Below are 20,670 nucleotides of genomic sequence, written 5' to 3'. Positions count from 1 at the left end.
AGACTCTTGTGGTTTCGCTGACGAGCTCTGTAGGTAGGTGGGTAGGTTTGACTCATGTCTCGGTGTAAACGTCACTCTGAAACATGCTACATCCTGTCAGAGAGCTTCAGGGAGAACATACAGGTGTGCAAAGTGCACATGTGCTTCCAAATGCCCATGGCAGTTTCTGATAGAAACACATAAAGAAAAATTACAAAAAATCTGTCTCAAAATGAGATTAATCAATTAGGTTGTGCGGAGGACTTAATAACAATAAGCCCAGGAAGTCATGTTATAATTCTCTGCCAACATGACATGAATATTTTATTAGTTCCTTGACAGTTTAATCAGCTCCGTCTCTAATGGGAGGGAGGAGGTTTTCGTCTCCCCAATCTAGTGGGAGTTATATCCTGGAGAAATGTATCCATTGTAGTGAGTGTGTGTATAAATGTGTGCCTGGATTGCACATGAAACCCTCTAAAGTCTCTTACCCATGTTTCTGTTCTTTCTGTTCTCTGCAGGTCTACGTAAATAGAAGACAGAGTGTCCAGCGGGGAGGTGACACAGCAAGTTCCCACGGAGACAAAATGGCTGTTTTGACACAAACATCCTGGTGTACAGGGGAGCACGCCAGACATTCCTCCTCCTCTTGATTTCAGTCCTTTAAACATGTCATTTACTGGTGTGCTGCCCTGAAAAAAACCAACTCTCCTCAGTAAGGGTCCATTGTTTCCCATAATGGGTTCAGGAATGAGGGGATTACAGTGAAACAAAGACTCATATTTTGTATTTAGGGAAGTATCAATCATTTTCTTTGTGTTGAGTTCTCTACTGAGGTCTCTTTGCTGTGACCTGCCTGGAATGATCTACCCAAGAACATGACTATATAGAACATGTACAGTATATAAATACATAGTGGATGTAATCAGGGACTGCCCTGCGTTCCCAGTCTGCGGTGCCGTGTCTTAGAGGACTCAGTGATTTAGCATGTTATTGCTGGTTTGGCTCAGATCTTGGCCGGAGGGCTGAATTACAGTGCAGTCTGCGGAATGAGCCATTGTGCGCTGCCTGTTTACTTTAGGCCAGGATCTGTGTGCATAAATACACGAGCAAAGCAGGAAGAGGCTGGGGAGGGGGGAGGTAGAGGGGGGAAATGATGGGGGGGACAAAAACACCAAACCTAAAGGGGGAACGCATCAAAAATAGAAAATGTAAATAATGAAACGAGAAGAGGGGGAGGAATTTTAGATCTAGAGTTTGAAATGTAAACTATCATGAATGCAAAAGCAAATAAGAGGTGTTTGAAAAAGCAGGAACAGCATGTGAGTCTTAACTTTTATTTCTGGAGTCTTATTCATGTGACTATTTCACCAACAGCCAAGTCAGTGTGTGTCTACAAAGTGTCAGATGTTTTGTTAAAAGAGGAGCTTTGAATTCACTCCAGCTCTTCTTCTCTAACTACTGACAGGCCGTGCTGCTGACAGAGGTGATCATTACACACACTCAAGCAAAAATATCACACAGCATATTTTTAACTCCAAGAAAGAGATAGAAGTTTTTTTTTCTTTTCTATTCACGTTGCACACAACAGTGTTGACTCGTCTGGGTATGGTCCTCTGTGTAGAAGTAGCATGGCTGTACCCGAGTGAACCAGAGCTGTGTCTCCTGTCAGTCTAGATTCTCTATGGTGATAGTTTGTGATTGTTTCATAGCATGTTTTTTACAGGGTTTGTATTGTAATTATGTGTATAGCATATTAAGCAACAGCAAAAGAGCAAAACTGATGTATGTGTGTGTGAGCTGGTGAAACTGTAGCTGAAAGTTGCTTACTCAGACTTATTTTTTATGACCCAGCAACAGACAACACATCAGTATTGAGGATAAAGTTTACACATGTGGGTCGTATCTCTTTGACTGATTAATTTAGTAGCACTTTTTTTGTTAATGTGAGATCTCTCAGACCTGATGTCAGTTTAAGCCAACTTTATTGTTGCCTCTCTGCTTGTGTGAATCATTACTGCCCTCTGGTGTTCAAAGTGTTCATGTACAAGCTGTAAGGCTAATTCAGGTCCACTTTTACATCATTCTTCATGTCTTGTTATTTTTCATCTGCATATAACCATTATTGTTAAATCAGTTTATTTTTGTGCTTGGTCATGCAGGATGACTCAGCACGTTGCCATGATTGTTTCAGTGTTACACCTTGTATTCTGTATCATTAAGACTACACTAACAAAACTACATTTGACTACAGAGCCAAGTTGAAATTGAGAATTTTGAAACAAAAAGTAGCTTTTTGTTCCTCTTTTGTCTATGTTCCATCACTCAAAATAATCCACAGAAACAGCAACAAGCTGTTATGGATTGTGAAAATCATCCAACCACTTCTGCTGACTCATTTCAGAGTTCTAAGAGAGAACCAGTCACCTCTCTGTTTGGCAAGATGCAATAATTTATGTACCATTATTGTTTTTTTTAAATATAATTTGAAGTTTACACACCCCTAAAGGCCTACTGGTGTGTGCGTTGGTAAAAAAAACAAAGCACCTCATATTGTGTTAGTAGTAAATGCTACTAAGAAATGTCATGTACAAACTGTTCTTCCTCTCAGTGCAATACAGCCTCTTCCTAAAGCCTGGTAACTGGAGTTAGTTGAACCTTTTAGGGTTGTGTATGTGTGTGCTCGTCCCACTGAAAAAATCCACCTGTTGATAGATAATGCTTTTCTTTGTATAGAAAATGAAAAAAAACAAACACATTTTTTTCTCCTCTATTTTGTGTTTGTGTTACCCCAGCTCCATGTGACCTGATTGTGTACTGCTATTTATCCAGAACTGTGCTTTGTGGTCATGTAAATAGGTGTTTGTTAATAAAGAATGTGATCTTTTAATGATTTTTTGCGTCATTTAGTGGAAACAACTCATTCTCTGCAAAAACAGCTAAAATTACATCTGATAGGAAATTATCTGACAAAACAAGCAACCAGCAATAACCTTGCTTTATTTTATCAGTACATGAAAGGGGGGGAAAGCATGGATAAGGGCTTGATGCCACACTTGCAACACCTGTCTCTTAGTGCCCTCTCACTCAGGACATGAACGCTCGCACGCTGCCTCTGATCACAGCTCTGCAGATGGGGCAGTGACGCAGGCTAGCAGCACAGTCTCCACACACCACCAGATGTCCACAGGGGATGAAGACGATGGACACGAGTTTGTCCATGCACACCTTGCATGTCCTCTCCTCCTGCAGCTGCCTCAGCAGCTCCTCTGGGCTTGGATCCTTCACTGTTGGAGCAAAACAAAAACATGAGCACACTGGCACCGATACAAGACAACTTTTGTGTGTGAAGTGTAATCCCTTAAGGAAAAACGATAACTGTCAGCAGCTCTAAGTGATGAAGTTGATACAAGCAAAAAAACCTTTTTCTTTTTTCAGCAAGTTATAAAAGCTTTGACCTCTGACCTCTCTCTCTTATGGTTGTTTGTGTCCTCACATTTCCAGTACTGGGACCCTGCCTTGTTCCAGTGTCTTGGTAAAACAAATAAAAGGCAGTTTGTATGCTGAATAATCTTTTAAAAACTAAACTGAGAGAGATTAAGTGCGAAGACTGGAAATGTTACCTCTGCTCTGTGACCCCCTCTGTCCCTCCTCCTGCTCCGCATGCAGCACGTCACTGACCAGGTCAGACACAGAGGTGTAGTGCTGGCCTGTCAGCAGGTACTTAGTCTGAACCAGACTCTCCACCATGCTGGATTCGAAGCCCATCTGCAGCACCGTCTGCACCACAGGAGACAGCATGGCCGAGGAAGCTGCCAGACCTCCCACCATATCTGGGAGAGCAGAGACAAGTGCCCAAAGACAGATTAGGAAAACACCCTATTTAATAAACGGAGACATAAATGACATAACTAACCTTTGTCTGTGGATATATTAACATTTCAAACCTCGCCACTTCTGTTTATCTGCTGAAAGGGATTACAGGCGGGATTCTTTCATTGTATGGAATAATTGCTTTCTCATGACTTCAATGAAAGCGCAAGCAGCAGTCCAATTACTTCAGCAAACAGAAGCTCAAGTAATCGAGCATGCAAATATTTTATTTTCTGCAGAGTCACAAAGAAAAGTCAGTGAACTGCTTCTTTAGAAGAGACTCAGCTCAGCGACTGAATTTTGAATGTCTAGTATATTTATACAAAATGGTTAACCCAGGGTGATGTTGGGATAATTGAATCAACCGCTGCAGTCTTTATTCTCTCATTGTATATTACCTTCAATGCAACTAACATTTTTTTTCTCAATCTTCCTCATATGTGTGAACATAAAGAATGGGCATTGATTCTTTGCATTGCAGGATAAATCAAGGTAATTATCAGCATTAAAGCAGACTGATATCTTGTTATCGTGGTCCGCTTGGTGGAATTAAGATTGCTGACTCATCTTTCGTTACCTTCTTTCAGTTCTGTATGACTTACCGTTTCTGGATCCGATGTCTCTGCCCATGGAGCTCTGTGATCCACCCTGGAATCATATTTTATATTCACAGTGAAAGTCATGAATGGTTTCACGTGCAACAAAGTGTCAAAACTGTCACTTGTCAGTATGAGATTATAGTGTGTGCTGTGTGCCAAATGGTTGCTATTCCAAGCAGAGAAAAGGTAGAAAGGCTCTCACCACATTATCACCCAGATGGAAGTGAGCATCCTGTATGTTGCTGATATACTCCTGTCCTCTCGTCTGGATTAAAAACTCACATCTGAGAAACAGAGAGATGCTGGTTTATCAACCCCAGAAGCAAGAATGCAGATACCTTGGCACCAAATAGCTACTTATTTTTCTACTGATGTCTTTCTATCTGCCCCTGTGAAAATGACTGCTCCTACCGTGGAAACCACTTGGCATGTTCCTGCCAGGGGTCGTCCCCCGGCTCCCAGTTCCTCAGCCCTCCATCGCAGTAGAAGCACTTGACGTTGTCACCGTGACCTATGAGGATATACAGAACTACTGTGAGAGGAAAAAGTACATGTGCATCTGAACAGCTTTACAAATCCTCATAGGAAAACCCCTTTACACTAGTTCTATCCTAAAATTGAAAAAAAAAAAACAGATATAGGTCATCTTATACAAGGAATAAACCACAAACATAAAGCTCCTGTGGGGAACTTTTGGTTTGTGTTGATGTTGGTGTCCCCTGTGGACAAAGCATCACCTTGTCTCTTTGTTGTTCTCGTTCTGTGAATGAGTAGGTAGTGCTTTCTGACAAAAAGTCTCATCCTGCTTTCTTTTAACAGTCAGCCATATCACTCACTTTGACTCTTTGCTACAGGACATTTAAATAATAAATAATAATGCAGATATAGAAAATAGCCAGTCTTGTCTCTGATGGTTTTGTTTGCTTTTGTGGGTCACAGAGAGCCCAGTATTGCATGTCTCAACCAGGACAAATTCCTCACAGTTTTTAAAAAAATCTGTTCAAATAAAGCCTGATTAACCCACAAGAAATAAACTTCACAAAAACCTTACTCTGTTTGGGTGATAAGAGAGTCTGTGATGCACGCAAGTTCAAATAAAGTGCATTGAAGGTGTTTTTTGGTAAGGAACACAATAATTCAAAGGGATAAAAATGAGTTTTGAAAAGGTAAAAGCCTTTGTTTCATAGCAAAAATGCTAAAAAAAAATATAGACCAACAGCCCTCTTCACCCTGATAAGTCTGTTTTTTCTGCAAGCCTGGGTCATTGTGTTGTTTCACGTGATTAGTCCATGTTTTTGTCTTGGTTCTCATGATATTGTCCCTACAAACTCTGTGTTTCCTGAAGCTGTGGATCCACACTCCTTTAGCAGCCCCAGCTTTGTCCAGGTCATTCTGTCCACAACATCATGAGTCAGCAGCACAATTGTACCATGAACCCTCACAAAGAGGTCGCTCTAGCAGTGACTGGGTCAGTGCTGAATATTTCACTGAAATATTCTCAAAAGATTCTCTTGGAATTTTTAAAAGAGGAAAATGATTAGGATTCACATGCTTTTAGGCTTTAAAGTGAGAAAAATGAGCACCTGTGTAGAAAAATCCAGCTCTGGCGAGAACATCTGGCTGGACAGAGGCCTCAGTGGGCCAGTTGTGGAAAGTGGTGAGCCGGGTATCCTCCCCGTCCATCTCTGGGTAGACAGCTTGCCCAGTTGTCCCCTGGTCATCCATGGTCATCCTCTGGAGTTGGCTCAGCAGCTGGCCGTCCACAGAGTCGGAGGATCCTGTTTGGATTGGAATATTTCCCACAGCTCGTCCCTGAATGAAACTACATGTGGGAAAATGCCTCTTGTGCTCATCTGCTGGGCTGTCTCCATGCACCCAACATCTTAAAATCCCTCCACAGCAGAAACATTGGACTTTATCCCCAGATCCAAGAAAAAAGAAGCCTGTTTTGGCCAGCTCTCCAGATGTGACTGGAGCGTCTTCTGGCCAGTTGTGAAAAGTTCGAATCCTCTCTCCTTCCCTCCTCATCTGAGGCTCCTCCAGGATGTGCAGCATAGTACTCCTGTCATCCATCATTCTCCGGCGCATAGGTCTTCCTCTCCCTTCTTGTCCTGTGCCAGTCATCCCTTTTGCGGTCCATAGTGGAGCGCACTGAAGGTGAGTCCAGCACACCAACTGAAATAATATGATTAGGGCTGGGGGCCTGCACAGTGGCCTACAGGAGACTGCTTTCCAGAAAAACCACCAAATACCAGAATGTAAGCTCATTGATGCTTGAATGAACTAGAGCCTGAACATGCCATGTAGCTCCGCCTCTAAACTGTGTAAAGCATTTCAGGAGCACACTATGGCCTATCAACAAAGATGACTGTTAAAGCAATATAACAGAATCAAAAAATAAACATTAAACCCTTAGGGCATATGGACACATGACAGACAATATTTGTACTACAAGCACAACTTTGCTTTTTTTCAGAGTGTCCTTTAAGTGCCATCTCTATTCATTTTGATTTTGGGTGTTTGTGTCCTCAAGGACCCACTGGACCACCCTCCCAGATTGGATTTATTACATTTCACTGAAGATGATTGCAGAAACTTTTTCAAAAAGTAAAAATCTATCATACAGAAGGCTAGAATACTCAAGATATGCACTTTTAATTTGTGTTTGTTAGATTTTTTTGTTGTGATTGAAAGTTGTTTTGTGTGTCGAACCATAGTATTTCAATCTATAATGATGACTATAAATTTAAAAAATCTGTCAAGTCAATCCATGGATAAGGATTGACCTTTGACAGAGTTCTGTGGGGATTGTCAGTGCTTCTTTGTTGCCACCTTGTGGTGAGATAGAGTAACAACTGTTTTGTTTTACTACAGGTGAGAACTCTGCAGTTATGTCTACTGCATGCATTGCATTAAGATAATGTCTCATGACAAAACAAGATTGGAATACGAATCAGTTTTTAAGTGGAAATGTTTAAAACACTACACTCTATTGATTGTGTTCGAAGTGCTTGTTGTATGATGGACTTTAACAAAACAAGGAATGACTGGTGCTTCAAAACTAAAAGGAGGCAACACTTATGCTTAGTTTTTTTTTTTTTTTTTTAAGTCAGTAGGCCTCACATTCATACTGCTTCAGATAAACTGTTTCACATCCTTGGGATCCTACAGACATAAAGTTTGCTAATAGCCATGGTGGCCCTGAAGTGCAAATCACATCGGCAAATCAGAAAACACAACGGCAAATCAGAAAAAACTACGACATTAACCAAACCCGAAGAAGTAGGTACCCTCAGGGGAGATGACTCGTCGCTGATTGGACATGTCTATGTGATGAGTCATGTCCCCCGAGGGTACCTACATCTTCCGGTTTGGTTAATGTCGTAGTGTTTTCTGAACTGTCGTTGTGTTTTCTGATTATCCGTAGTGTTTTCCGATTTGCCATAGGCTGTTCCCGAAACGGCCTGCTACATACTACTTACTAATGTAGTAGGCAGTAGGTATTACCTACTACATACTGTGTTTGAATTTAGTATGTAGTATGACTGTTCTGTTCAATCTGTGTTGCAGTACGCTGGGCCAGACTTCACTAGATTTCCGGTTTCGGAAAGCAGAAGGAAACAACGGTGAAGCTGATAGAGAAACTGCTTCTTTAGCATCACTTATGATTTAAAAAGTTAGGAAGTGGTTTATATGGAATTTGATAATTTTCACAGCACCTAAAAACGGATTTCCTCCCGTTAAAAAAGAAGGAAAAAGAAAAAGCAGAATGAGCGCTGTGCATTGTGGCAAACAGTACGTGAGGCAGACTGGTCCAATGCATACTGTGAAATGTTCCCCAATCAGTAGACATCCTGGGAGTTTTGGCATACTGCAGATTTTGCTCTTGTTCACTAACTACTTACTACAGTACATACTGAATTTTGGCCAAATCAGTACATACTGCTAGTATAGTAGGTGGTTTCGGAACCAGCCATAGTGTTTTCTGATTTGCCGTAATGCTTTCTGAATTGCCCTGGGCTGTTTCCGAAACGGCCTGCTACATACTACTTACCAATGTAGTAGGCAGTAGGTATTGCCTACTACATACTGCGTTTGAATTTAGTATGCAGTATGGCTGTTCTGTTCGATCTGTGTTGCAGTACGCTGGGTCAGATGTCACTGGATTTCCAGTTTCAGAAAGCGGAAGTAAAAAACGGCGAAGCCGATAGAGAAACTGCTTCTTTGGCATCACTTATGATTTTAAAAGTTTACAAGTGGTTTATATGTAATTTAATAACCTTCACAGCACCTAAAAACAGATTTCCTCCAGTCAAAAAAGAAGGAAAAAGAAAAAGCAGAATGAGCGCTGTGCATTGTGGCAAACAGTACGTGAGGCAGACTGGTCCAATGCATACTGTGAAATGTTCCCGAATCAGTAGACATCCTGGGAGTTTTGGCATAGTGCAGATTTTGCTCTTGTCCACTCACTACTTACTACATACTGAGTTCTGGCCAAATCAGTACATACTGCTAGTATAGTAGGCGGTTTCGGAAAGAGCCGTAGTGTTTTCTGATTTGCTGTTGTGTTTTCTGAATTGCTGTAGTACTTTCTGATTTGCTGTTGTGATTTGCACTTCAGGGCCACCGTACAGTTGGTCTCACATTCATACTGCTTCACTACAGACATAAAGTTTGCTGATAGCCCCTGGTGTTGTTTACGCCCATTCAATGAAAACACTACCACTGTCTGTAAAAGTAGACGTTTTACGTCAGTGTCACTATTTACAAGCTGTGTTCATTTATTATTATGTCCTTGCAGCCATTATTAGTTCTGTTCACTTCGTTAACTGGAACTGATGCTCCAAAACTTGTGCCCCCCCGCGGGGAGGGAGGTGAACTACAGCGGCGGCTCAAAGCCCGGATGGAGGAGCAGCCATTGGGGAAGTGTACAGGGCTTTAACGTAACTGAGGAGGGCTGTCTCTCTCTGGAATAATTAAGACAAAGTAAAAAGGCGACCAAGGATAAAAATATCAAGATCACGAAAGGTCCACTTGGCGAAACATAACGTGTACTTGAAAAAGCTGTACCAGGACTTGGCTTTGTTTCAGGCAGAGTATCCGAGGCGACAGACTTGAAGTGTGGAAGTTGGGATACGTGCGGAAAATATACAGCTGAGCCTGCTGCTGCTGCTGCTGCAACTACGAGCCACATAGCTAACTGTAACTGAGCTGAGAACGGGGCTTTGAATCCAGTCACAAGCCCAGGCTCTGTGAGAATCCAGGGACTTACTTAATGAATTATGTCTGCCACAAGCATTGACCCTCAGGTAGGAAGGCCGGTGTATGTTCCCTGTAGAGCTTGCAAGCTAGCTACCTGCTAACGATTCACTGGGCTATGGCTATTACTCGGAAGTGCTAACTAGCCACCAGTGTTAGCCGGTGCATGTAGCTAGCTAGCAAGTTTAATGTTTATACTGTACATTTTGGGAAAGATGACATCTGTATTGTAGCATTTGGATCATTATCAGACTTCTCTTTTCCTGAGACTATGAGTTTTTGCCACCAACGTAGCAAGGAAAACTCCCCACCTATGTCTGAATACATGCTAATGGAAGAATGAAACTAAAGCTAACGCAAGTCATTCAATGAAGCCTAACTTTTTACTGTACGTGTCAGAATATGTCAAGGGGGTCCAAACTGATCGAAATGTATCCAGTGTATTATTACAAATGAAGTTATAAGCTGCATTTGGAGCCAGTGGCGTGTTTAAAAGCCATTTTAAGAGTACTACGTTAGCTAGCGAAGTTGTGTTGCGTGCACTAACATCAACGCGAACTGGTTGATAAATTATCTCCTGTTACAATTTATTAAACTTAAAGCCAAATAGAGGACCAAGCTTTTAAACCAGCTGCTAATATTTACAGCTTTGATTACATGTTGAGGTTGTGTCAGTTGTGTCACCCTTTGAGCCAGACATTGATAACCTGCAATATTGTGAATGACTCCCTAAGATATCTCATTATTATATTTATCAACTACATGTGTACTCTGGTTTAGGCTAATTTTAACTTGTTTCATGTCTTTGAAAGTACCTCTTTACCTTTCTTGTACAGATAGTATTTTTAGTTAGTTAGTTTTGTTGTTAAATACCAGTGTTCCATTCACCACGTCAAATTCCTTGTGTGTGTGAGCTCACTTGACATTAGAGCTTTCTTGAATCTTGAGAGGGTTTCCTCAGCCCAATCTTATGTGTGAAAATCAAAGTGAACTGACATTAACCATCAAGTCTTCTTTTCCCTTCTCTTTATGGCCCGCTATGGAAGCAGAGATCAAAGGGACAAGCATCTAAAGGTGAGTTTTGGCATCAATTGAGATACAATTTTGGAATTTTTTTTCAGCCTGACCCCCATTTTTCATCAGCCAAGAGTTACAGCATAACATATACTTCACACATACTCCTAATCGCTATCTGATACACACCATTGTCATGCAATACAGTATTTTTAAAAACAAAATTACATATCATGCACATCATCTCTACTGAGTGAGAAAACAAGATAAAGTTTAAATCCCTTTTGATTTGCAAAGGTTTTAACAAGGGGTGTCAAACATACGGCCTGTGGGCCAAAACCGGCCCGCCAGAGGCATAAATCCGGTGGAAATTCATAGACTTTTTGGACCCCTGCATACAACACTGTCCAGCAAGCGAACTCTTCATGTTGGAGCTGGGGGGTCCATAATAGTCAGGTTTACCTTCTTCATTATTACAATCTATCTGTTCTTTTGCATTAAACATTACACTCTCTGTCAGGTGAATGGGTAACCTGTGTGTTTGGTGTGTTCGCAGCAGGTTTCAGTGCTTAAATAATATCATATTCAGCCCCACTATGAGACTCATCATGGCAAAAAATACAACAGCTGTTTTTGTAAAAAAGATAGTTCATTAAATGTGAACATTTTCAGAATGTACATTTTTCAATAAACAAAGGTAAAAATTCTGAGGTTTTTTTTATTTATAGATTATTATGTTATGATTTTACTGGTCTGGTCCATTTGAGATCACATTGGGCTGTATGTGGCCCCTGAACTAAAATGAGTTTGACGCCCCTGGTTTTAAGTGAGACTTAACATCATATTTCACTTGTTTGAGTATCTATCCATATATCTGAGGGAAATCACTTTTCCTTAAAATAAACACATTAAAAATACCCCAGGCTATTTTATGGTTATGCATTCATAAAGTTGTGTATACCATAAACAGTTTAATTGTTAGGGTCTGATAAACTGAATGAGACACTTTACAAATATTGTGGAACACATTTTATGATAGAAAATCCAGAATGTCATTAAAATGGCAGGGAACTTGTGGTGAAGGTACTTTCTCCATGCATCTAAATTAATGATACAAAGATGTTTATGATGTCTGTGCCACAATATGGACAAATTTAAGGTTCTTTCTATAACCTCATGGCATAATGATGTGCACCTTCTTTATACCAAGGGACTGAAAGAGGATTCCTCCTGAACATAGTGTGGGACAGGTATCTTAAATGTGCCATTTGAAATAAAGGTAGAGTCCTGTGGGGTTTTATTGGCCCAAAAAACATGGCGGCTTGGAAAATGCTACAGTTTCACTCTTGACTCAACCCCACCCCTTACTCCAGAGGTACATTTTATTTGGAAAGCACTGCTTTGGATCCAGATATTACTGGTAGCACACAGGTACAGACAGCATCATGCTGTGGTTGTCCATTGTCAGTTTCCCACAAACATTAATGTTAGCATCTGTCTCGTTAAGGCCTTGTAATAGTTTTTTCATGACATTCAAGTCATCTTTGATTCACTGCAGTTACTGGAAGAGGCTAAGTGACACCTAAGGGCTTGTCTCACTTTGACCTACAGGCCTGGCTGGCAGCGGGCCGAAGGCTGATTCACTTTTAGGACGGAAGGGAATACTACATTTATGTATGATCATGTCTTCTATAAATATAAACCTTAATAGCCACCTGTCAATACAAAACCTGTATTGACAGGTGGCTATTGTGGTTAGAATAACTGATTAGCAACATGTCATTATCTGTTGTGTGCTGTGTAGCAGCTGACAAAACGATATGCCTTTCATTTTACAGTGTAAATATTTGAGTCAAGCTCAGGCCATTTGAAATACAACACAACTTAGAAGCTTTAAAGACTACAATAATACATGCCCTAAAAGAGCAGAACCTTGACATTCATATTTATTTAAATGTACATTAATAATGTCATTTTGTTTGTCTACAGTGCAAAATGGTTCTTTGCATCAGAAGGAGACTCACCATGACAATGACTTTGAGCCATACCTCACTGGTCAATCAACTCAGGTAAAGCTGCATGTCTATATATGAAGAAATGTTTTTAAATGATCTGTATTCATTTAGAGTTTAATAAAGTGTAGACTAGACCTCATGGTTGAAGATAATACATGTTTTGTATCTTAGATATAATTTTTTTTCTGTACAACCCCAATTCCCCAAAAATTGGAACGCTGTGTAAAATGTTGATGAACAAATTTTGATGGTTTGCAAATCACTTCAACCCTTTATCTCATTGGAAATACTGAAAAGACAAGGTATTAAATGTTTAACTGAACCTTTTGATTGTTTTATGAAAAAATGAATGGACTTTAGATTTGATGCGATTAACACATATTTTAAAAACATTAGGACATGGGAAAACAATACATTAAAAAAAGTCCTGTAATGCTAAAAATAACATGAAGGAACATCCACCAACTAATAAAGTTACTTTGCAACATGTTAGTATCATGACTGAGTATAAAAAGGGAAATTTAGAGAGGATGTCTCTCAGGAGTAGAGGCGGGAGGAAGCTCAGCACTCTATTAGAGACTGCACGCACAAATGGTTCAACAATTTTGGGATAATGCAAAACTGCATAAAATTTGAAGATTTCATTATTTACAGATCATAATATCGAAAGATTCAGATAATCTGGAAAGATCTGTTTACCCAAATGGGACAAGACTGAAAACAAATACTGGATGGCTGGCTGTGATATTTATTTGTGATCTTCAAGCTCACCATCAATGCTGAACAATATATACAGGTTATGTGGTAACATGTGCTGCCATCCAGACAATGCCTTTTTCAGCAAGACCATGAATATTTCAGCAAGTCAGAGCCCAACCACATTCTGCATGTCTTACAACAGCGTGGCTCCATAGTAGAAGAGTCCTGGTACCTGCCTGCTGTCCCAACTTCTCACCCACTGAAAACATCTGGTGCATCATGAAACTTAAAATACAACAAAGTAACCCCAAACGGTTGAGCCAACTGAAATCCTGTATCAATGAGACATTTCCCTTTTAGAACTCCAGAAACTGGTCTCCTTGGTTCCAGATGTTAACAGGGTGTTACTGGCATCACATCTCCAATTAAATGTAGTCAAAGAAACAACAATCAAATTCTGTTTTTGTATTTAAACAGTTTACACAGAGTCCAAACTTTTGGGGAATTGAGGTTGTACATTTTTGTGACTATGAGTTTGTTCACAATCAAGTAATAAAACAGATTATATAGGAACTCAAATGTGCACCACAGTTCAGCACAAATAAAAAATGAAAAATGTGTTCAATGAAAATTGAAGAAGGTATCATCTTTTCATCACTACTGTACTTTCAAATAACTGCACAAACACAAAATTGATGCAAGCTTATTTCATTGAACTGAAAATACCATATTGCTTCTATATAAAGAAAAAGCCAAGATAATAATGATTGATAGACGCAAATCAAATCAAACTGTTGATCAATTGCTAATAAAACTGCTCTGCTGACCTTCACTCATCCAGAACAACAGCTACCAGTCCATCACCGACCCCTACCTGTCCAGCTACTACGCCCCTTCCATTGGATTTCCGTATCCCCTCAGCGAGGCTCCCTGGTCTACAGGTGGAGATCCCCCTATTCCATACCTGACCCCATATGGACCCTTGAGTAATGGAGATCATCACTTCATGCCGGACACAGTGTTTGGCCAGCCAGGGGGCCTTGGAAGCAGCATCTATCCCCACAGGTTTAACTTTTTCCCTGAAAACCCTGCCTTCTCTGCTTGGGGCACGAGTGGCTCCCAGGGCCAGCAGACTCAGAGTTCAGCCTATGGAGGCAGCTACAGCTACCCTCCCAGCTCCCTCGGGGGCACCCTCGTGCCTGATGGTCAGACAGGTTTTCACAGTGACACCCTCAACAAAGCCCCCGGGATGAACAGCCTGGAGCAGGGTATGGTTGGCTTGAAGATCGGAGGCGATGTCACGGGTCAGGGGTCAGGAGTCAAGGCTGTGGGGTCTGTTATTGGTGGACCTCCTGTGGCGCCTACAGGGAACGGAGCCACACCTATTGGAATGCCCCCGCCCAAACCCACCTCCTGGGCTGCTATTGCCAGTAAGCCCGCCAAGCCGCAGCAGTTGAAAGCCAAGGTGAAACCAGGGATGCCCAATCCAGGGGGAGCTCTTCCCCCTCCACCCATCAAACACAACATGAACATTGGGACTTGGGACAAGGGCCCGGTGACTAAAGTAGCCACAGCCCCAATGCAGCAGCAACTCGGCCTGCCACATGGAATGCCACCTCAACCCCCCATGCAGCAAGGACCCATGCAGCCCCCCCTTCCCCAGTCTATGTTGCAGCCTCAGATGCAGCCTATGGCCTTACAGCCCCAGCCCCCCCATCACCAGCATCATCAGCCACCACCTCAAGCCTACCATAACCAAACTCAGCCCCCTCAACCCCAGACCCGCTGGGTTGCCCCCCGTAACCGTAACCAAGGCTATGGGCAGGGGGGCCCTGGCCAAGACGGTTGTGGTGTGATGGGTATGGTTGGTGGTGGGAACTGTGGCCCCCAAGCTCCTGGAAGCCAGGGACCTGGTGTAGAGTCCCACCCAGTGCTAGACAAGCTGCGTGCCTCCCATAGCTACAACCCCAAGGAATTTGAGTGGAGCCTGAAGAATGGACGTGTTTTCATCATAAAGAGCTACTCTGAGGACGATATCCATCGCTCCATCAAGTACTCCATCTGGTGTAGCACGGAGCATGGAAACAAGCGGCTGGACTCAGCCTTCCGGGCCATGAATAGTAAGGGCCCCGTGTACCTGCTGTTCAGTGTCAACGGCAGCGGTCATTTCTGCGGCGTGGCAGAGATGCGCTCACCAGTGGACTATGGTACCAGTGCGGGTGTTTGGGCACAGGACAAGTGGAAGGGCAAGTTTGATGTGGACTGGTTGTTTGTTAAGGATGTGCCTAATAGCCAACTGCGCCACATCCGCCTGGAAAACAACGACAACAAACCAGTGACCAACTCCCGTGACACCCAGGAGGTTCCTCTGGAGAAGGCCAAGCAGGTGCTCAAGATCATCACCACCTACAAACACACCACCTCCATCTTTGATGACTTCTCCCATTATGAGAAGAGGCAGGAAGAAGAAGAGGAGGTGCGAAAGGTGGGCTGGGTTAGCTGATTGTTGGGCTAAAGTACACCACAAATACTTTCTTGGAAGCTTTGATTGGAATAAATATGTTGTTGCTCATGGTTTCTAGATGTTTCCATCTGAGAGTCTAATTCTTCTTTTCCTATTTCCTCACATTTGCTTCTCTTGACAGACCTTTGAACCTCCTCAGATACAGAACCGCTCTCGATTGGATCAGGTAAAACATGTTCATTGTGCCATTCACTGTTCCATGAGTATTCCGGGGTTTTTTTTCTGTCAGATGATTTCTCTTGATTGTGTTGTTGATACAGTGAAGCTGAAATTTTAGCTAGTCCAGTATTTGATCAATGCTTTAAATAGATCAGTGCGGATCTCTGTTCATCCAAATGTTCTGCAGTTAATTTTTCTGTTTCATGAGTCTTGTGTGTCTAATGTAATTATTTCTTCTCTTTCAAACAGGAGCGTCAAAACAGGAACAAACAATAGAAGACATTTATCCTTGGCTTGATCAACAGTTACACTAGGACTTTTGATTTAAGAGACAGAAGAATATGAAAATGCAACCAAGCCCTTCACTTTTTTTCTATTTAATCCTGGTGAATCTCTGCCATTGTCGAGACTTGTGCTTTTTTTGCCCCATGTACCACCCACTTCTTGTGCAGGGATAACAAGCTGATTTAATGTATTACCTAAACGCCACCACACTCTTTAGTTCGGGGTCTTTTTTTAAAACTATTTTTCTTCCCGCTCCATCTCGTACTCTTCTCTCACCAGACTGGTTTCCTCTCTCCTGCTCCCCACCCCCACCTATATCCAATCGAATCAGGGTTTGACTGCACCATGGAGAAAAAAAAAATCTGCCACTTTATATTTCAGTACAATCAGGAACAGATGTGTCCTGCCCCTGTTTGTCCATTTGGGGGCAACATTGCCATGCTTCAGAGGTTTAATGTGCCAACAGGGTTGGAGGATCCCAAAGGCAATGTTGGACTGGGAGCTGTGGGATAATAAAACTTCACTGGTTTATCTATTTTTCATTCAGATCTACAAAATCTCTATTTTTTGGCTTACTACTGACAATTTTCATTTCAGAAACCTGTTTTCTGGAGCCTTAATGTTTTTTTTTTTTCTAATTATTGGTGACTCAAAAGAACTGCTCAAACAGTGACACTGCTGGAGAAATCAGGGATAGTGTGAAGTCACACAGGACTCGAGACATTTCTGAGGAGGAAATGCAAAGGCCTCTGGGAAAGAAATAACAGATGTGTCCTCCACAACCAGAACTCTCACCATTTTAAGTCAAAAATTGTACTATTGACATCCTTCACACCCCTCTGCTTTGCTTTCTTTTCGAGGTCTGTCTTGGAAGGGGTCTTTTGTATGTATCATCAGGAGATTCTGCTTGTGTACGCAACCCAGTCTGAGAGAATTGTCGCATCCAACATTTTTAAATTGTTTTATAATCAAAAATACTTAATGATGTAACTACTACATTGAATGAATTGTTGCTTTTGCTTTTTTTTTGTTCCACAGAAACGGGGGGAAGGGTTCACGTTTTTGTCTATTCACCATCATTCTGTCTTAATCCTCTTGTTTTTTGTTTTTCCTTGAATTTGGATTTGCTAAGTCTGTCATGTTGGTCGTAATGCTAAGCTTTAACATAGGAGCCTATATATTCATGGAGAAAGCCTAAAAATGTATAACCTAAAAATTAATGTAACTGATTTACTATCAAGTAAGAAAAAAATAAGAATGAAATGTGGTTTCTGTGTGTTTTTTGGTTGTTGTTGCAAAAATAGTTTGATCTAGACTGAAACACTGATTATGATTCAGTAAAATACTTTCAGGTATGTGAACAGAAAAAAAAGATTGGATATTAAAAACACAGTCACTCAGAGATGTGTGTGTGCCTGTGCATGACCACATACAGTATATCTGGTAGAAAGTCTGCTGGGAATTTTCTCCTTTTCTTCCTCCTGCAGCTTGTCTTTTCTTGTGTTATTTCAGAGCCTTCACAGCCAGATTGCAGGTGTTTGTTTTTTTGTCCACGTTTGGGCTAAGCAGGTTCTCTCCTGATAAGTATGAAGCTGCTTGAATATTCTGTGGATTGTGAGGTTACCATGATGCCGAGAGTTGCTGTAAAGCTGCTAATAGACATGGCTGTAAATGTAAAAGCAATGGTTTCTCCTTTTTGGCATTTTTGTGTTTCTATGTCACCATTACGTTCCCAAATATTTCGATCCCAACTTCCAATTTTTGTTTGAAATACTTCAACTGAAAGACAGAAAGCGACGGTTGCAAATGTTTAAATATAATGTGGCCTGAGCTCTTTTTTTTCTCTAGCTGTTTTCAGATTGTGTTAGAGTACTGTCACATGATTTACTTTGATTTTGTCAAACCTTTACCCCGCTGAGATGGCAGAAGAACTGCACTTTGCTGAGGTCACTAGAGTGATCACATGCTTCAGTCATGTTTCCTGAAATGTGGAGCTGCATTGTATTTCTTTCTTTCATGGCCAGTGTATCCCCTGTAATCCAGAGAACGACTTCTAACAGTATCCTCTCTTCTCCATCTCTTCTTTTTTTTTTTTTTTACCTGCACTAATCAATAGCTAGGTTGATCCGAGCAATGTGCTGAAGGCCCTTCACACGGTTGCCTTCACTGGTGCCACTCTCTCAGACCAGTGTAGAGTCGAGGTGAGGTGAGAAGCTAAAGGATGCCACATAAGACGAGCTGTCTTTGCCTTAGGAAGCATGAGCTGGTTGTGATCACAGAACAGGGCTGGATGTGCACGTTAATAATCGTCAGACAATGTATGTTGCAATAGAGCGATGTCGGGTTAGCCATCAAAATATATGTATCTACTCTACAAAAGGATTAATGACATGATATATTAGACATTGATTATCTTTTAGACTGCAGTTGTAGTGGGCTTAACTTGTTCAAAAAAATTATCTGGGTTATTCTTTATAGAAGACATCAAGCCTTAATAAACTACCCATTCAGAAATTACTCTGTCTTGATCTCATGTATTTTCTGGCACTGAGCAAACAGTCTCTTCCACTGACCTTACTCAAAGAGAAGAAACTGTGCAGGTCAGCCCTGTCGCTGAAAATGTTAATCATTTTATAAACTGCTTCAGTCCCTTGTACTGTAGCTGTTAGTACTAGACACTAGAAGAAAACGGGTATCGGTTTCCACTGGTTCAAGTGGTCTAACAACTGAATTTGATGCAACAGGAGTAAGAGATCAAGATGTCCTGTATTAAATGCTTCATTTATTACATTACAAACTTGAATTTTTTTTGTCTAACTCAACTCTGCAGCTCTTACGGTTTAAAACATTTTGAATCAGTCCAGCTCTTTGTCCTGAGATGCCTTCTGCACATGCTGTTCCAGTCAGATTTTTTTTCTTTCCTTGACAGGAGCTCTCCGTGGTGCTGATGTCCTGATTAGGAGAGAACTGCTGGTAGGATGTCAAATCCACATAGGGACATGAAGAACATTATCTGGAGTTTAACACTGTAAGTAGGAAATGGTGATGGGAGGTTATCTGAGATGTAAAACTCTAAAGATAGAATTACATTTGATCCCATATGATGATTTCTATGCTCCCGACAGTGTTTGTCTTTACGAGATCAACAGGGCGGCTTATTTATGGTCAGGATCCCTCCAGGGGAAGTTTATCAACTTTACATCTTTCAAATCGCTCACATCAGTTGTAGGTCTGCAAATTTTGGATTCATGGTGCAAATTCGGCACAAGAGCAATGTACATTTCCACATGAAATAATCACAAGAAAAAGCAGAGAAAATCAGTGCAGCACTGGCTTTATTTTCGGAAACATTATTCCAAAGAATCAAACAAAAAGAGACAATATCACAGTATAAGGTTCCTCTTTGAAGGCTTGCAATATCACTTGCTCTGGCAAAATATATTTCTAAAAATACATTATTATAAAAGATGCTTATGCTCAATTTTTGAATCTTATTTCAGATGTATCTATCTGATTTAGATTTTTTTTTTATTTAAATAAATGTTCAGACGAATTTTTAGTTTAGGCGTTATGGTTTTTTCAAAATCCTGTTTGTGGTTAATTTGACTACATTATGTGCCCTCGTTCTTATATCTATATTCAAAAATACATGTTGAAGGCCTCTAGTTTGTCTATTAAACCATACATAACTGAGCAGGATTTAAATACACGAGTGATGGTTATAAAAAAACACTGCAATTTGAATAAATAGTGAGTCCTGCTTAACTTTAGGTTTATTGAATTATAAGGTTCAGTATGAAGTCCCATGGCCTTCTATAGGCTACAGCTCCAACCATGCGTTGTCATAAAGAAGCCTGTAGGTGGCATTGAATCACTTAAATTTCTATATGTTGACTCCATCAGACTAAACACTGCAGCCGCCGTCAGTTTGTGTCCCTTCAGGCAGCCCAGCCTCTGCTGTAGGCCGAAGCTCTGACACACACGCACACACACACACACACACACTCAGAAGGTGTGGTGGGCTGGAACTGTTGGCCTAGTTCTGGTTGTGAAATAATTCATCACAGACTTATTTGAAATGAATCTGAGACTGTAGTCCACAGAGCCTCTGGAACATTTTGTGAAAACCGTTGGACTGTCATATTTGGACAGTGCTTTGAACTGTGCCTAAGTTTAGTCAGCAATTAAAATCTGAATATTGATTTTTTTTTTAAATTTCACTCAGGTTAGCACCTCCATTTTTAAAATAACTGACATATTTCCG

General features: G+C 41.1%; 3 protein-coding genes across 4 annotated transcripts in view; 2 read left to right on the top strand and 1 right to left on the bottom strand.

Moving 5' to 3' along the window:
* The window catches only part of nkain4 (sodium/potassium transporting ATPase interacting 4), a 62,283-nt gene extending 59,414 nt beyond the window's left edge, over positions 1–2,869 (top strand). The window contains exon 7 of the mRNA XM_034696758.1: positions 501–2,869. Coding sequence (XP_034552649.1) covers positions 501–510 — 10 coding nt within the window. The 3' untranslated portion in view covers positions 511–2,869. The remainder of the gene's footprint in view (positions 1–500) is intronic.
* Positions 2,870–2,995: 126 nt separating this feature from the next.
* birc7 (baculoviral IAP repeat containing 7) lies at positions 2,996–6,753 on the bottom strand. Its single transcript, XM_034695599.1, has 7 exons — positions 6,035–6,753; positions 4,863–4,962; positions 4,654–4,735; positions 4,455–4,500; positions 3,603–3,812; positions 3,445–3,510; positions 2,996–3,266 (listed from the first exon to the last, which is right to left on the bottom strand). Exons 1-7 carry the CDS (start codon positions 6,717–6,719, stop codon positions 3,067–3,069), a joined length of 1,389 nt encoding a protein of 462 aa, XP_034551490.1. The 5' UTR covers positions 6,720–6,753; the 3' UTR covers positions 2,996–3,066.
* Positions 6,754–9,276: 2,523 nt separating this feature from the next.
* Positions 9,277–18,923, top strand: LOC117821382 (YTH domain-containing family protein 1-like). 2 transcript variants are annotated; one of them, XM_034695598.1, is made up of 6 exons: positions 9,277–9,760; positions 10,760–10,784; positions 12,714–12,793; positions 14,280–15,914; positions 16,084–16,128; positions 16,371–18,923. In XM_034695598.1, exons 1-6 carry the CDS (start codon positions 9,734–9,736, stop codon positions 16,395–16,397), a joined length of 1,839 nt encoding a protein of 612 aa, XP_034551489.1. In that variant the 5' UTR covers positions 9,277–9,733; the 3' UTR covers positions 16,398–18,923. The 2 variants fall into 2 exon arrangements, with proteins under 2 accessions (XP_034551489.1, XP_034551488.1); XM_034695597.1 differs by having other exon boundaries at positions 9,281–9,760; positions 14,280–15,923.
* Positions 18,924–20,670: the final 1,747 nt, after the last annotated feature.

Source organism: Notolabrus celidotus, chromosome 11, assembly GCF_009762535.1.
Source record: "Notolabrus celidotus isolate fNotCel1 chromosome 11, fNotCel1.pri, whole genome shotgun sequence".
NCBI lineage: Eukaryota > Metazoa > Chordata > Actinopteri > Labriformes > Labridae > Notolabrus > Notolabrus celidotus.
Note: the sequence above shows the minus strand (reverse complement) of the source record. Positions and strands in the feature narration are given on the sequence as shown.

Excerpts from the sequence above, each read along its gene's own strand:
- LOC117821382 (XM_034695597.1), top strand. The coding sequence starts at position 9,734 with ATGTCTGCCACAAGCATTGACCCTCAG. Across the intron at positions 10,785-12,713 it reads AAAGGGACAAGCATCTAAAG|TGCAAAATGGTTCTTTGCAT; the intron begins GTGAGTTTTGGC and ends GTTTGTCTACAG. Across the intron at positions 15,924-16,083 it reads AAGAAGAGGAGGTGCGAAAG|ACCTTTGAACCTCCTCAGAT; the intron begins GTGGGCTGGGTT and ends TTCTCTTGACAG.
- birc7 (XM_034695599.1), bottom strand. The coding sequence starts at position 6,719 with ATGAGCTTACATTCTGGTATTTGGTGGTTTTTCTGGAAAGCAGTCTCC. Across the intron at positions 4,736-4,862 it reads CATGCCAAGTGGTTTCCACG|ATGTGAGTTTTTAATCCAGA; the intron begins GTAGGAGCAGTC and ends TCTGTTTCTCAG. Across the intron at positions 3,813-4,454 it reads AGACATCGGATCCAGAAACG|ATATGGTGGGAGGTCTGGCA; the intron begins GTAAGTCATACA and ends CTGCTCTCCCAG.